Source organism: Tursiops truncatus, chromosome 11 (assembly GCF_011762595.2).
Source record: "Tursiops truncatus isolate mTurTru1 chromosome 11, mTurTru1.mat.Y, whole genome shotgun sequence".
Taxonomy (NCBI): Eukaryota; Metazoa; Chordata; class Mammalia; order Artiodactyla; family Delphinidae; genus Tursiops; species Tursiops truncatus.
In genome coordinates this window covers 95490915-95505903 of record NC_047044.1, presented here as the reverse complement: position 1 = coordinate 95505903, position 14989 = coordinate 95490915, and the positions used below count along the sequence as shown (strand labels likewise).

Here is a 14989-nt window from a genome sequence, read left to right as displayed (position 1 = left end):
TGCAAATCAAAACCACAGTGAGATATCATCTCACATCTATTAGAATGGTTATCACCAAGAAGACAAGAAGAGATAACAAGTGTTGGTGAGGATGTGGATCAAGGGGAACCCTAGCACACTCTTGGAGGGAATGAAAACTAGTCCAGCCACTATGGAAAACAGTACAGAGTTTCCTCAAAAGATTAAAAATAGAACTACTATATGATCCAGCAATTCCACTTCTGGGTATATATCCAAAGGAAATGAAAACAGGATATTGAAGAGATATATGCACTCCCATGTTTATTGCAGCATTATTCACAATAGCAAGGTATGGAAACAACCATAGGGTCCATTTGCAATGAATGGATAAAGAAGATGTGGTACACATATGCAAGAAAATATTATTTGGCCATAAGAAAGAAGGAAATCTTGCCATTTGCAATAACGTGGAGAGACCCTGAGGTTATTATGCGAGGTGAGAAAAGTCGGAGAAAGACAAATAGTATATTCTATGATACCACTTATATGTGGAATCTGAAAAAGCCAAACTCATAGAAACAGAGAGGAGACAGGTGGTTACCAGAGGCTAGGAGGTGGAGGAATCGGGGCGATGCAGTTTAAGGTTGCAAACTTTCAACCAGTAGATAAGTTCTGGAGATCTAATGCATAGTACAGTCGTTATAGACATACCTTGGAGAAATCACAGATCCAGTTCTAGACTACCAGAATAAAGCGAATATTGCAATAAAGCAAGTCACACAAATTTTTGGTTTCCCAGGGCACACAGAAGTTATGTCTATACTACACGGTAGTCTATTAAGTGTGCAGTAGTATTATGCCTTGAAAAACAATATACATACCTTAATTTTAAAATACTTTATTGCTAAAAAATGTTTTCCATCATCTGAGCCTGCAGCAAGTCACAGTAGTAACGTCAAAGATCACTGATGGGCTTCCCTGGTGGCGCAGTGGTTGAGAGTCCGACACGGGTTCATGCCCCGGTCCGGGAAGATCCCACATGCCGCGGGGCGGCTGGGCCCGTGAGCCATGGCCGCTGAGCGTGCGCGTCTGGAGCCAGTGCTCCGCAACGGGAGAGGCCACGGCGGTGAGAGGCCCGCGTACCACAAAAAAAAAAAAAAAAAAAATCACTGATCACAGATCACCATAACAAATATAATGATGAAAAGTTTTGAAATATTGTGAGAATTACCAAAACATGACACAGAGACACAAAGTGAGCAAATGCTATTGAAAAATGGCACTGATAGATTTCCTCGATGAAGTGTTGCTACAAACCTTCAATTTGTAAAAAGCATAGTATCTGCAAAGTGCAATAAAGCAAAGTTCAATAAAATGAGGTATGCCTGTATAGACAATATTATATTACAAACTTCCAAGTTGCTAAGAGATTAGATCTGAGTTGCTCTCACCACAAAAAAGAAATGACAATTACATGACAGAAGTGTTAGCTGACACTCCGATTATTGCAATAAATGTATCACATTTTGTACACCTAAACATTTACAATGTTATGTGTCACATTTTGTACACCTAAACATTTACAATGTTATATGTCAATTATATCCCCATAAAAATTAATTTTTTTAAAAAAGGAAAGGATCTCATCATTTTGCCCTTATTCTTACCATGTTATTGCAATGCTAATAGGCAGAATTAGGATAGCCAGCCAAGCAGCAGTAGTAGAAGCAGTACTAACAGAGAATTTACCATATGCCAGGCTTTGTTCTAAGCACTTTAAATTTTTAACTTATTTTATTTTGACAATAACTCTATAAAGTAGAAACTATTATCTTCATTTTGCATACGAGGAAACCAAGGCAAATAAGGGTTAATTTGTCCAAGGTCAAAAAGCCAGTAAGTGGCAGAGTAAACTTTTGTGCCAAGGCAGTCTGTCTCTTTCCAAATTCATGCTCATAACCACTCCTCTTTACTTCCCATTAATCACCTATTTTGGTGGGACTGGGGAGGGGGGGTCATTAAAATCAGTAAGTGTATTCCCTACTCAAAGATTTATTTAAGTATTAAAGTCTGAAGAAAGTATTATTCTGTTCTTCATTTTCCACCTACCCAAACAGCTGTTTTTCTACGTTCCCAACAAACTTCGGATCAGGTACATGTTTAGACTCCATAGATGAAATATCCCTTGACAGTCTTCATTTATGTCTTTAGGTGTCTCCCCTGCCACCAGGAAATCTGAGCAGTATTCGCCAGCACTGTGCTAGGGTTGCTAGGGGGAGCCCGTCCTCTAGTGGTCCCATGCTGCTATGCAGCTAGTTAAAGCATTCACAGAAATTGCCAAGACATTTTTTTACTATTAGGTGCAGTGGCAGAACACACGTAAGACAAAAGAAAATACTAAAAAGCGAACAGCAACCTTCATGGTTGGTCTTAATGCATCATTGTGTGTAACTGAGGGGATGACGCTAGTCTTAGATTGATAGGGCAGAACATGAGGTCTCAAAGGACAGTTATTTCACTCCTGAGATGTAGACTTCAGTATACTAGAGCTTTTTAAAAAACATACCACCCCCATATCTTAGTAACTTTCAAAAAGGGACTGAAAATGACAATTCTCATTCTGAAATAAACGTCATACGACATGGTTTCAACCATGGTTGCTGTGAAAACCGTACCAAGCCTATACATTCCCGAGGCTGAAGGGACTTGCAAGTAAATGTAATCCTCTTCCTTTTTCCTTTCTTTCTCAAGAGAATATGTGATGGATGGGGAGCTCCTGAGTATGAGCTCTAGTCACAAACCATATGTATTTTCCTCATGTACAGTTAAGAGGCAATAACAGAAATGATTTTTTTTAAAAGCCAAAAAAAAGCTAAATATAACCAAGTGCAATCTTAGCCAGTTGTGGTAACTGAGATCAGACACTAAGCTACCAGATTTATCAGCAGCTGCGCGACATGTTTTTTCCCAGGCCATAGCGTCTATGTACCAAAGTAAAATTTGTCTTCAATGCTACTTTCTTGGGCCCAAATATTAACTGACCCTGGAGCATATAAATGAGACCTTCTGCAACTATAACAAAGCATATAAGGAATACTTACGTCCTGTAGCTAGGAACAATCAAAATGAGAATGAGCGAAAAAAGGAAAAACCCAACTTTCTGATTTCTAGTCCCTCTTCACTGAAATCACTGTTAATTCAACAAGTATATATTTATGGCATAAGGAAAATATTGAGTAGATAAAAATGAAGACATGGTCCTTATATCAAAGAGCCCACAAACCAGTGAGAATTTCAACAGCAACCCCCAAAAACAAGGGAGATCACCTTTCAGACTGAGGGGATAAGTAACGTTTCACAAAGCAGCACTTTCCAGGATGGGAAGGATTTCACCAGGCAGGTAGAGAAGGGAAGGAATTCCAGGCAGAGGGAATCGCAAGCACTCAATGCCCATGCTGCTGATGGCATCTGCAGAATGACTAGTGTGCGGGAGCAGACTGAGTGAAAGGGAAAACTGAGAGCTGAGGATGAAATGGTACTTTGGACTTTAATCTGTAAGCAAAGGAAAATTATTAAAGGTAATCAATGAGTAGGGGAGGAAAGGGCATGAGCAGGGTTTGGTTTCAGGAAGGTTATTCTGGTGTCAACACCTAAGCTGAACTAGGGCTGAGAAAGCTGGAGGCAAGCCAACTACCTAGAAGGTTATCGGAATGGAGGAAGTGAGGAGTAATAAAAGCTCACAGGACAACCGTGAAGGCAGATGTCAACGTCTAACCAAGGGGGTTGAGCTGGAAAAATTATCATCTGCATCTTCTACCCAAAAAACTCCCCTGCAGTTTAGGATACATGTTTATCCATGATAGTGCCTCACAACCTCAGTAATGATAAGAAAGGCCATGGTTGGGGAAGCCATCCAAGCCCTTCCCTGGGAGGGCGAATGGGGGAGGTGTATCAGAATCTCTGGAGAGAGCAGTATGTTATTTTAAATTGAAAACAAAAAAAGAGGAAAAAAAAAAAAAAGAAGTACCCATATCATTCTGATTCATCTCCTGTGACAATCACTGAATGAGAACTCCAAGATCCTTCTGGCTTCCAAAGTCTATGACTCTCACTTTAGTTCTATCTCATGCGTTGATTCCCTTCATTTATGCTGACCATAGTTCTGGGATATGAAAGGTGGCCTAGATCACAAAGATAATTTGAAGCAAATGAAATTACCTGTACCAGCAAATAAATAATAAATACAAATGATCTCGACAAGGAGACTCTGTGTGTTTAGAAACATGAGGACAGAGGTCTAGCCTTAACTTCTTAAAACCTCCATTTCTTGAAAATGAGTAATAGATATAAAATGTCCTTTTATTACCTACTGGCCACCCATATTGGGTCAATTAAATAAAAAAGATAATGAAACAGGCAAATAGAAAGATAAAAGAGACACTACCTCTTTCCATATTTTTAATTACTATCATTGCACCAATACAGCATACATATGCTCTATATACATATATCTGAAACTTCATTTTCAATTCTTCAGCAATTCAAATACATAATATATTATCATCTTGAGAATACAAAGAACACAACATAGAGGAAGATTGAGAAAATAGGCTCCCAGCAGTTAGTCACTAGTGAATCTATAGGCTTTCCTTTTAGTGTTTTCTATTGGAATTTTTAAATGTCCTGTCATGGCTCTGCAAGAATAGAGCTGCCTGGAACGGGAAGCAATGAAAAAAAAAAAAAAATGGACCCAAAGTTAAAAAGAGTCAAGAAGGAAATCCAAGAGAGAGAATCTATTTTGAAACTAAATATAAGGACTCCCTTCAGCCAGAGGGTACCATCCAAATAGATGCTAAGGGAAGAATGAGATCCTCCCGTTTCCCTCTCAGAATTGCCCCTTAGCAGACAAAAGAGCTGGTGCCAGTTCATCTAAGAGCGGGACCCCTTCACAGCATTGTAAAAGGAATGGTGGGCAGAGAGAGGGGAAGTGGTGGGGGGCAACTTGCTTCTGAGATACTCCTGGTGATGGGTATTGCAGCCGTCGTTTGGGCAAAACCTACCACAGCTAAAGCCATGGCTCTCCAGCTTGCTTCATAAACGATGGTACATGTAATAGCAGCTTTCTGTTGAAGAGCTGGTGGACTGAAAAAATAACTGTGTATGAAAAGGAGCCAGATACCCAGGCAGCAAGGCAATGTGGGTACTGAACAAGAGTTAAGTGCTTTCAACCTCTCTGCTCTACAAATTAGATTAAAAACTCTAAACCCTTTAACTTTAGGACAAATAATGGGGCCATTACAAAGTAACGCTGTGCTTCAAATGCAGCAACTAGATGGAGCTGCAAGAAAGTAACTGCGTCTCTAGAAAATAAGTAGGGAAACATAGTCCCTTGAACCTCCTTCACCCGAGAGACACCCGGTGATCAGAGATGCTGCACTGTCAACAAAAGGAGAGTGGGGCGCCACCAACACAACCCTCTTGCCACAGGAGGACACATGCAAACGCACTAGAGGGTCAGGGGGCTGCACCCAGCACTGGATGTTCACTGAATAAGACAAGCCTGAGGGAGGATATATAGCAGAGACCCAGGAAACAGGTCTTTCTTCACACCTACCCCTATCAAAATTCTGAATCTGTAAACACTGTGATCAGTCTGTCCATTTTTAGAGTCTTCAGTTAATGGAAAAGGAAGTTCTGAGGGTTTTGTCTCCCCTGAAATTGCTAAACAGAGCTTCACAAAGAGGCACACAGGGTCATGAGATGATTCTGAAAGAAGTTAAAGAATTTAAAGATGGAGAAAATTTTACAGATGTTGGAGGTTATTTCCCCACCAAAGAGACCCTGGCCTTTAGAGCCCTGCAATAGCCACAAGTATCATAAGACTCACTATTCCCCTGCCCTGACAGTGAACAGGAGATAAGAAATACTTTCTTGGCTGTACAGCAAGGAACAACACCGGGGAGTGACACACCAGCCTGAACGCAATGGAGAAGCTATGAAAACAACCGTTCAGTAATTTTGGTTCTGGGGAGGGAAGGGGTTCCGAGCTCCCCTCACAGATGGGTGCCCTCAAGGTCATTTTGATTCTTCAAGTCTGTCCTTAACATCCTGCCGTGCTCCTCAGAACTGGACCCAGTTGGATGGCTGTGGTGCCTGGTTTGGAACAGAGCTGCAAGACAGAACAGAGAGATAGCCAAAGGCATATTAGGATAGGGACTCCAGCCTTAACAGTAAGAAATTTCTGCCCAGAGTTCCTGAAACTATACTCCACAGCAATTCTACTTATTAAGGCCTGAGATATTCCACTCAAGCTTCATGCTACAGCTTTGCTATCCCACCATCCCCAGCACTCCTATACTTGCTTACCTAGAATTCCTGCTGAAGACTCTATGACCTACAAACGCCCTGCTTTCCCAGATCAGAGACTTCATTTGACTGTACACACATCATCGATACCCTGGTTGAGAGTATGCTGGTTTCCCTATGCTAATACCTGGATGCAGTGCTAAAGTCACCCCACAAATCATTGCTTGCAGAAACTGGAGCTGGTGCTGGTGTCGTTACAGGAGCAGGAGAATCCAAATCTAAAAGGATATCTGAATACAAGGTAAGAGAAGAAATAAGAAAAGGGGAAACATAATAAAAATTTTAGAAACAAAAACTTACGTTCTCACAAAGACCTATACGTAAATGTTCACAGTGACTTTGTTTGTAACAGCCAAAAACTGGAAACGACCCAGATGCTTTTCCATGGGTGATGATTAAACATACTGTGGTACATCCATACCATGGAATACTACTCAGCAATAAAAAGGAACAAACTGTTGATATATACAACTTGATGACTCTCAAGGGAATCATCCTGAGTGGGAAAGGTCAATCCCAAAGGTTATATACTATATGGTTCCATTTATGTAACATTCCTGAAATGACAAAATTAGAGATGGAGAACAGATTAGTGACTGATTGCTGAGCGTTAGGGATCGTGGGGAGAGGCAAAGAGGTGTGGCTATAAAGGGCGACACAAGGGATCCTTGTCGTGGTGGAACTGTTCAGTATCCTGACCACGGTGGTGGATCCAGGAACCTACACCTGATAAAACTGCACAGAACTACAGCCGACCCTTGAACCACATGGGTCTGAACTGCATGAGTCCACTTACACAGGGATTTTTTTTCAGTGAACACTCACTACAGTACGACGTGATCTGTGGTTGGCTGAATCTGCAGATTCGGAACCGCAGATACGGAGGGACAACCATGAAGTTATACACAGATTTCTGACTGCATGGGGGGGGCGCGGGTGAGCAGGGAGGAAGTGGTCAGTGCACCTGAGCCCTGCACTGTTCAAGGGTCAACTGCACGCACAAATGAGAATACGTAAAAATGACAAAATCTGGACTTCCCTGGTGGCGCAGTGGTTGAGAATCCACCTGCCAATGCAGGAGACGTGGGTTCGAGCCCCGGTCCGGGAAGATCCCACGTGCCGCGGAGCAACTAGGCCCGTGCGCCACAACTGCTGAGTCTGCACTCTAGAGCCTGCAAGCCACAACTACTGAAACCTGCGTGCCTAGAGCCCATGCTCCGCAACAAGAGAGGGCACCGCAATGAGAAGCCCACACACTGCAATGAGGAGTGGCCCCCGCTCGCTGCAACTGGAGAAAGCCCGTGCACAGCGACAAAGACCCAATGCAGCCAAAAAAAAAAAAAACAGACGAAATCTAAGTAAGATGAGGAGATGGTCTCAATGTCAATTTTGCAAAATGTTGAGGGTAACTGGGTAAAGGGTACGTGGGATTCCTTTGTATTATTTTTTACAACTGCACGTGAATCTACAATTATCAAATTTAATTTTAAAAAATAAAAATAAATAAACCTTAGATACTATCCTTAGTGCCTTCTGGCAACACTTACCAAAAGAAGTAGCCTGTAACCACTTTTACCTCAAAAATTCCAGAAGGAGAAGGTTTGCTCTTAGCAATCAATTACAAACGATTAATGATATAATTTAAAACTTAAATTATATTAAATTATAATTAACTAATTAATGATATAACTTAAAACTCCCAGATTCTAATACTAGGTTCTCTAATCTTAGGAAAATTCCTTCCCAAGTTCTAATTTGTCATCCTTTAAATGGAAGTAACTATATCTATTCTTTTTTCCCACCAGACAGTAAAGAAAAACGAAAATGTACTCATAAACACAGATGTCGTCTCATTTCCTCTCATGGCCCTTGTGAAGAAATGGAACGGATTAAGAAGTGACATTCACTGAGTGGCTACTATATTCCAAGAACTGGGCTAGGTGCCACCACATCATTTCACCCTCACAGTCTTGGGGTAGTTTTACATCTCCATTTTACACGTAAGGATACTGAGACTCAGAGAAATTAAATAATGTTACCCAACACATTCAGATAAAAAGTAGCAGAGCCATGACCAAAATCTTGTCCCATCTGACTCTCAGGCCCACTAGCATCTCTTTCACCAAGGTACAATGAAGGAAACAGTCTTCTCAATATCTACTCATTTTCGGCCAAAGAACCACCCAGAACCATGACTCTCAGCTCACTAAAAAGCTTCAATGCCTCGCTAGAGGTTTCCAGAATCACCTTGTCAGTGTCAAGTGCCATTTAACAGCAAAACCATCGACACTCTCCTTGGCAAATAGGTGTTACTCAGGTAAACCCTAAGATATGATTTCTCAAGGTTAAAGTGCTAGAGACAGTTACCTGCATCAGTACCTCCATGACTGGATTTTGGTACGGGCGGTGGAGTGACATGATTGCTGATGGCAACTGAGGAGGACGGTGGGGGAATTGTGACTCTACCTCCAGGCGGGGGTGGGAGTAAGCTTAGGCCCCCAGCCGCTGTAGTCTTGGGCCTAGAAGCACCTCCTTTCTTGGTTGTGATGTTCTACAAAAGAAAAAAAAGCAGCAGAGTGAGAGAAAGAATAAGTCACAGGCTTATGGAAATACAAGGAGGGGTGGGGGGAACCATACTCACCCCAATACTCAACTTGATGGTCTGCCCCTCCTTGAAGCCCAGATCCAACTTGGGACGATTATCCATTTCCTGAGATTCTTTGGAAATCTCAGATTCCTGCTTTACCCACCTTCAGTAAAAGAGTAAGTTATTTTAATTGGGATTCCCTGAAAGCGGAGTCTGACACACAAATTTGAGTGTAGCTAATTTATGTGAAACATGATTCCAGAAAGTAGAGTAAGGGAACATGAGATGTGAGAAAGGAAAGGAAGAAAAGCCAAGAGAGGGCAACTGGGGTTCAATACCACTGAGGAACCATTCAAAATGCATATTAAACTTGTCCCTCCAAAAGAGGGCACTCAGCCACCAATTCCCATCCCCCACGGTTGAGGGCGGCCCCTGAGGGGGTGTTAATTCCTCAGTCCTTCCAGGTTGCCCCCCTTGCTAACTGGGTGGCCTTCCACAATTTCAGGAAGTCCTAAGGCAGAAAAGCCTGCCCTTGAGGTAGGAAGCTGACAGTGTGCATGGAGCTGTCTACCACAGCTGAGCCAAAATCGAATGGGCTGAAGAAATACTGCAACAGGCACAAAACATGTCAGCTACATGGAGTAACAACACTGGCACATAACTCCCCTCATAGCTCACAGACAGCCCTGCTGCTACTGTTATGCCTCCCTCAGCCACCTAAAAGCAGGGCAAATTCCCCAGAGGCATAAACAAAAGCCCCATCTCAAACCACTGTACAAGGGATTAAAAACATATTCTAGCTATAAGGAAAGGATAGAATAGATACAAATATAATGTAAGAAAACAGAGTGAATGGGAAGATTTATATTCACGTGAACTAGTTTACCAAGTAAAGAAACCAGGAGGTAAAAGAGATAGTGCCCACTCAACTGAGGAGCAGTATTCCCCAAACATTCAACCTGGTAAATAAAGACAAGCTTCACTCACTTGAAGTGATCTTGCAAAGAGACATTAAAGTCAAAGGCATCACCCCGATCTGAGAAGCCAATGCCAATGAAAGCACTACGCCCTGCGAAAAAGACAGGAATCTTCAGAACAGGAAGTATCCCTTAGCGCAAACTCTATCCAATGAAAATATCAATGTAATATTTACCCTAACTAGATAACATCTGTGAATGTGAAATATTTTCTCCTGGACCAGGGATCGGCAAACTGCATGCAGCCCATGGGCCAAATGCTGCCAGAGCTTGTTCCTGTAAATACAGTTTCACTGGAACAAAGGCACACCAGTTTGTTTACACACCATCCATGGCAGCGTTCACATTACATCAACAGAACTGAGTAGTTGCAAGAGATCATTTGGCCCACAAAACCTAAAATACTTATTATCTGTGTATTTACAGAAAAAATTTGCCAGCCTCTGATTGGAGAAAAGATGATTGCCGTAAACATAGATGATGTAAGACAGTCCCACAAAAAACCACCACAACAATGAACAGGCAATATGTGTCAATTCTTTGGTTAGATAAACATTTTGATTTATTTACGTCTACTTTTAATAACCACATCTTGAATCTTGTGCTCATATCTATTACAAACATGTTAATCCTTCTCCTTTAGCAACTAAAGTAAACTCTGGACAAAGGGGAGGAAAAATTTAGTAAACTGAAGTAAGATAAATGCACTGGGGCACACTTCTGTTGAAGTGCATTAACTATTTTCCTAATCTCAACCCATTCAAAATCCCTGATCCCTTACCAGTACCATCCTGGATCCGGATGACAAAGTAGCGGCTGGAATCTGTCACTGTCTCCACAGCAATACCAGGATATTGTTCTACTGGTGCTTGAGCAAAGAGCTCCCCTGACAGGTAAGGAAAAGACTTCTTTGAGCAAAGGAAGCAAAATTTAAAACTCAATTAACAAGTATTTCCACGCCAGTCCCCAATTTGAAGGTATTTATAAAAGAACACCAAACCAATATCCTTAATATGTTAGAAAGTCACCAGCACAGATTACCTGAAACTTTATCCTCAAGTTTGATATAAGCAATCTTCCCTTTTGAAGTGATTCGGAGACGACCAGTCCAATCAGGTTGATCTAATTTCCAGTCAGATGCCCTAGGATAGGAAAATGGAGAAGCCTCAGGCCTCGGGTCCACGTCTTTAATACACTAAAAACCTACACAGAATCATTTGCCATATTTCTATTTCCCTCTTCTGAATTGCTTACCCTTTCTACGTATTAAATAATCAAAGGACTAACTCATGATTCTCTCTATACAGATGCCTCATGTTACACACAGTCCAAAGCAAATAGAAGAAATGTTACTACTTAAGTCCAAAAAGCATCAATAAAAGTATAAAGTACAAAAAAAAAAGCAATTTAAAAATTTATCACAATGACACTATTTTATATAGTACCGTAGATGGTATTTTATATAATAGTGTTTTGCTGATCAGGGAACAACAAGGTCTACTAAGTGAAATATATTAGGTACAGAAGCCTCCCAAATCCCTAAACATATTACCTTTCACTGAATTCAACCAATATTTACAGAGTGTATATTAAGTTGCAGGTACTGTTCTAGGTACTTGGGATACAAGAGGGAACCAAATTTAAAGCCGTCATGAAGCTTTCATTCTAACAGAAGATAGATAATAAAAAAGAAGCAATAAATAAGTAAAATAATTAACATCTCAGAAGGTGATAACTGCTACGGTAAAAAGAAAATGCAGGGCTTCCCTTGTGGCGCAGTGGTTGAGAGTTCGCCTGCCGATGCAGGGGACACGGGTTCATGCCCCGGTCCGGGAGGATCCCACATGACGCGGAGCGGCTGGGCCCGTGAGCCATGGCCACTGAGCCTGTGCGTCCGGAGCCTGTGCTCCGCAACGGGAGAGGCCACAACAGTGAGAGGCCCGCGTACCGCAAAAAAAAAAAAAAAAAAAAAAGAAAGAAAAGAAAATGCAGAGGCAGAAAAGGGAGATTGGGAGGGTCGTGGGAGAATGAACAGGTTGCAGCATTCAAAAGGGTGGTCAAGGTTAATAAGGCAGGCCTTATTAACAAGGTGAAATGCGAGCAAAGATGTGAAGGAAGGGACTTCCCTGGTGGCGCAGTGGTTGAGAGTCCGCCTGTCAATGCAGGGGACACGGGTTTGTGCCCCGGTCCGGGAAGATCCCACATGCCGCGGAGCGGCTGGACCCGTGAGCCATGGCCACTGAGCCTGCACGTCCGGAGCCTGTGCTCCACAACGGGAGAGGCCACAGCAGTGAGAGGCCCGCATACCGCAAAAAAAAAAAAAAAAAGAAGAGGTGTGACATGATCCATGATCTCCCTTTTAATTTAAAAGGACTACTTTGCCATCATAGCAGAGACGCAGCAATATGAACACCGAAGCAGGGGGATTAGTTAAGAGACTACTGTGCTAATCTAGGAGAGTCACAATGGTGACTAGGAAGAGAAAGGAGCAGAAGTGGCTAGACTGTGGATATACTTAAAGTAAGGCAGCAGGATTTTCTAATGGAATGGATTTGAGGTAGAAGAGGAAGACAGACATCAAAGATAAAATCAAGGATGCCTCCAAGGTTTTTAGCCTGAACAGAGGAATTGCCAATAATTGAGATGAGGAAGGCTACAAGTAGAGCAAGTCTGGGAAGAAAGATCAGGAGTTCAGTTTTGGCTATGCTGAGTCTGAGATGTCTTAGAGATTTTCAAGAGGAGATACAGAGTATGCGTTTGAATATATGAATCTGGACTTCAGGAAGGACATGTGGATTAGAGATACAATGTCCATGGAAACAGTACAAACACTGAATCCTTATGATCTGTGTTATAAATGAATCTGAATGAAATCTAAGATATTATTTAAACATGAAACAATTTTACAAAACATTGTATTTGTGAGTTTGTTTTGCCAGCAGTGTGGAAAAGGGAGGGCGAATAAAAGTTATTAATAACTCATCCCTAAAAAAACAATAAAATAACTCATCCCTTGGGAACCTAAAGACTAATACTTGCAGGTTAGGAAGGTAACAATAAAGTATATCTGAATTAAAATAATTTTCACAAGATGGTAAGCAAATGGTGGAAAGGAAGAAATGACAAGTTCTGAATAGGATTTACAAGATAAAATCTTTGTCGCGCCCTCTCTCTTGATGTCCCGCCTCAAAGACGCTCAAGTAGTACCTGAATCTGATCCAGACTAGAGCAAGCTCTAGAGGTCCTTGTCTATGAAATTTTTTTAATGAGTCATTACTTATTCCACTATACCGCCATGAGCTAGACATAGTGTAAATGGGCTACTGAAAATATTAGGAACAAGCCTACGAGACACGCTTCTTTGGACAGGTTCCTAGGCTTATTTGTGTGTCTGGTGGCCAATATTTAACAAATCCTCAGTAAATGAATGGATACTCATGGCAGCAGTATCCCTCAGCCCTGAGCCTTACCTCCTCTCCCACTCCCCTGACCTAGCCTGAGGAACTCTTGGTTTTACTGATCTTCTAAACCAACCTCACAAATTTTCATCTACCTTGGCAATAAATCTTATAGCAGCCATATGGAATAGGCAGGAAAAGTCTACCACCTCTCTCTAAATGAAGAAATAGAAAATAACACACTAATAACAATCCCTAACTTCAAAGTCCAGCATTCTTTTCATTACATTAAACCACACTATAGGGTTTAATACTGATTTAGCTGAGGAGGAGGGTAATGATGAATTTAAAAAAGTTTTATAGCTTGGGAAACCATTTTCTAATCATTTATAAGTTTTGCATCAACCTAAATTCCGTAAGTCTGGTCAGTGCAAGTCTGGGAAGTAACAGTTTATGCTAGGTGAATCAAAGTCAATCATTCCCTCTCATCTTACTAGTCACTCAAAGAAAGCATTTCTCCTGCTTCCTACAAAGTCCAGTTTTTCCTTTAATGGCAGCCTGGAGAACAAATCATGCTTATAATGTAAAATGGACACAGACAAAAAGGGAGAAAAGTAATATTTATCAAGCACCTGTTCCAGGCATTATGCCCATTCTTGTGAAAATTGAAAGGATCTCACAAAGTAAGTAATATTATATCCATTTCTATAGATGAGGAAACTAAAGTTCAAAAGAGTTAAGTGACTTGCCAAAGGTAACACAGCAAATAAATGACTCACAATTCAAACTCAGTTCTGCTCTCTTCACTGACTAAGAGTGGTTGATGTAAAAAGCCTCTTGTAGGATAAGATGTCAATAATAAGCATGGAAAGCACAGAATGACAACAAGAAAAAGGGTAAAAGAGGAAAATTAAGAAATTGCTTTGATGGCTCAATGCAGTTAATTGACATAAGGATAAAGGATAAACCAGAAGCGAAGACAGAGAAAGCAGACGGGTGAGAGAAGCTTCAAGCTTTTAAAAAGCTTGCAGTAGAAGAAAAAGAACAGAACCTCACTTCAACGTGTATCATATCCTTTAGGAAGTCTCAACGCGTAAAGTTGGAGGTCATGAGCTATTTTACCTTACTTCACAGTTCAATCAATGCTAATTTAAGTGTAATCTACTAATTTCTTTCAGTCACCATTTACAGAGTCTCCACTATGTACCAGAAACTGTGCTAGACCCTAGGAATATAAAGTTTAAAAAGACCTCAAGTTGTTCACAGTCTCGTCTGGAGAACTGGGAGACCAAACAATCAATGAGAATGCAGAAGGAAGAGCTCTGTGATAGAGACAAGCTCAGGTGCCATGGAAGCACCAAGAGCACACCTAAGCCAGAATGGAGGGTCAAGGAGGGCTCACCAAAGAAGGAGAGTTCTCAACTGACGCACACATATTAGCACCTGTGACTACCATCAAAAAGCATGTAGAGTCTTATTCATGGTCAATTTGGGGTCTGATTGAAAGCTTGAAATTACCGAAAGGTACAACCCACAGGGTCTAGTGCACAGGTCAGCAAGCAGAAAGATACTGATTCATGATGAATGAACCTCTGATAAGGAGGCAAAACACTGGACACAGGGAGAGGATAACTTTTCAGCCGAGGTAATAAGAAATGCCAAGAGGAAAATCATGATGGTGATGTGAGTCAGAGAGAGAA

The 14989-nt window shown here is 41.4% G+C and overlaps 1 protein-coding gene across 2 annotated transcripts in view; it reads right to left on the bottom strand.

The window, feature by feature from the left end:
• The window catches only part of NECAP1 (NECAP endocytosis associated 1), a 38200-nt gene that overhangs the window by 22012 nt on the left and 1199 nt on the right, over nucleotides 1-14989 (bottom strand). Inside the window, exons 2-8 of one of the 2 annotated variants that reach the window (XM_004318833.4) lie at nucleotides 10933-11033; nucleotides 10673-10777; nucleotides 9902-9983; nucleotides 8969-9077; nucleotides 8695-8878; nucleotides 6455-6557; nucleotides 843-6130 (exon numbers count right to left, since the gene is read on the bottom strand). In XM_004318833.4, coding sequence (XP_004318881.1) covers nucleotides 6082-6130; nucleotides 6455-6557; nucleotides 8695-8878; nucleotides 8969-9077; nucleotides 9902-9983; nucleotides 10673-10777; nucleotides 10933-11033 — 733 coding nt within the window. In that variant the 3' untranslated portion in view covers nucleotides 843-6081. Of the gene's footprint in view, nucleotides 1-842; nucleotides 6131-6454; nucleotides 6558-6619; nucleotides 6885-8694; nucleotides 8879-8968; nucleotides 9078-9901; nucleotides 9984-10672; nucleotides 10778-10932; nucleotides 11034-14989 lie in introns of those variants that run through there. The other variant, XM_073789075.1, reaches the window with a different exon arrangement.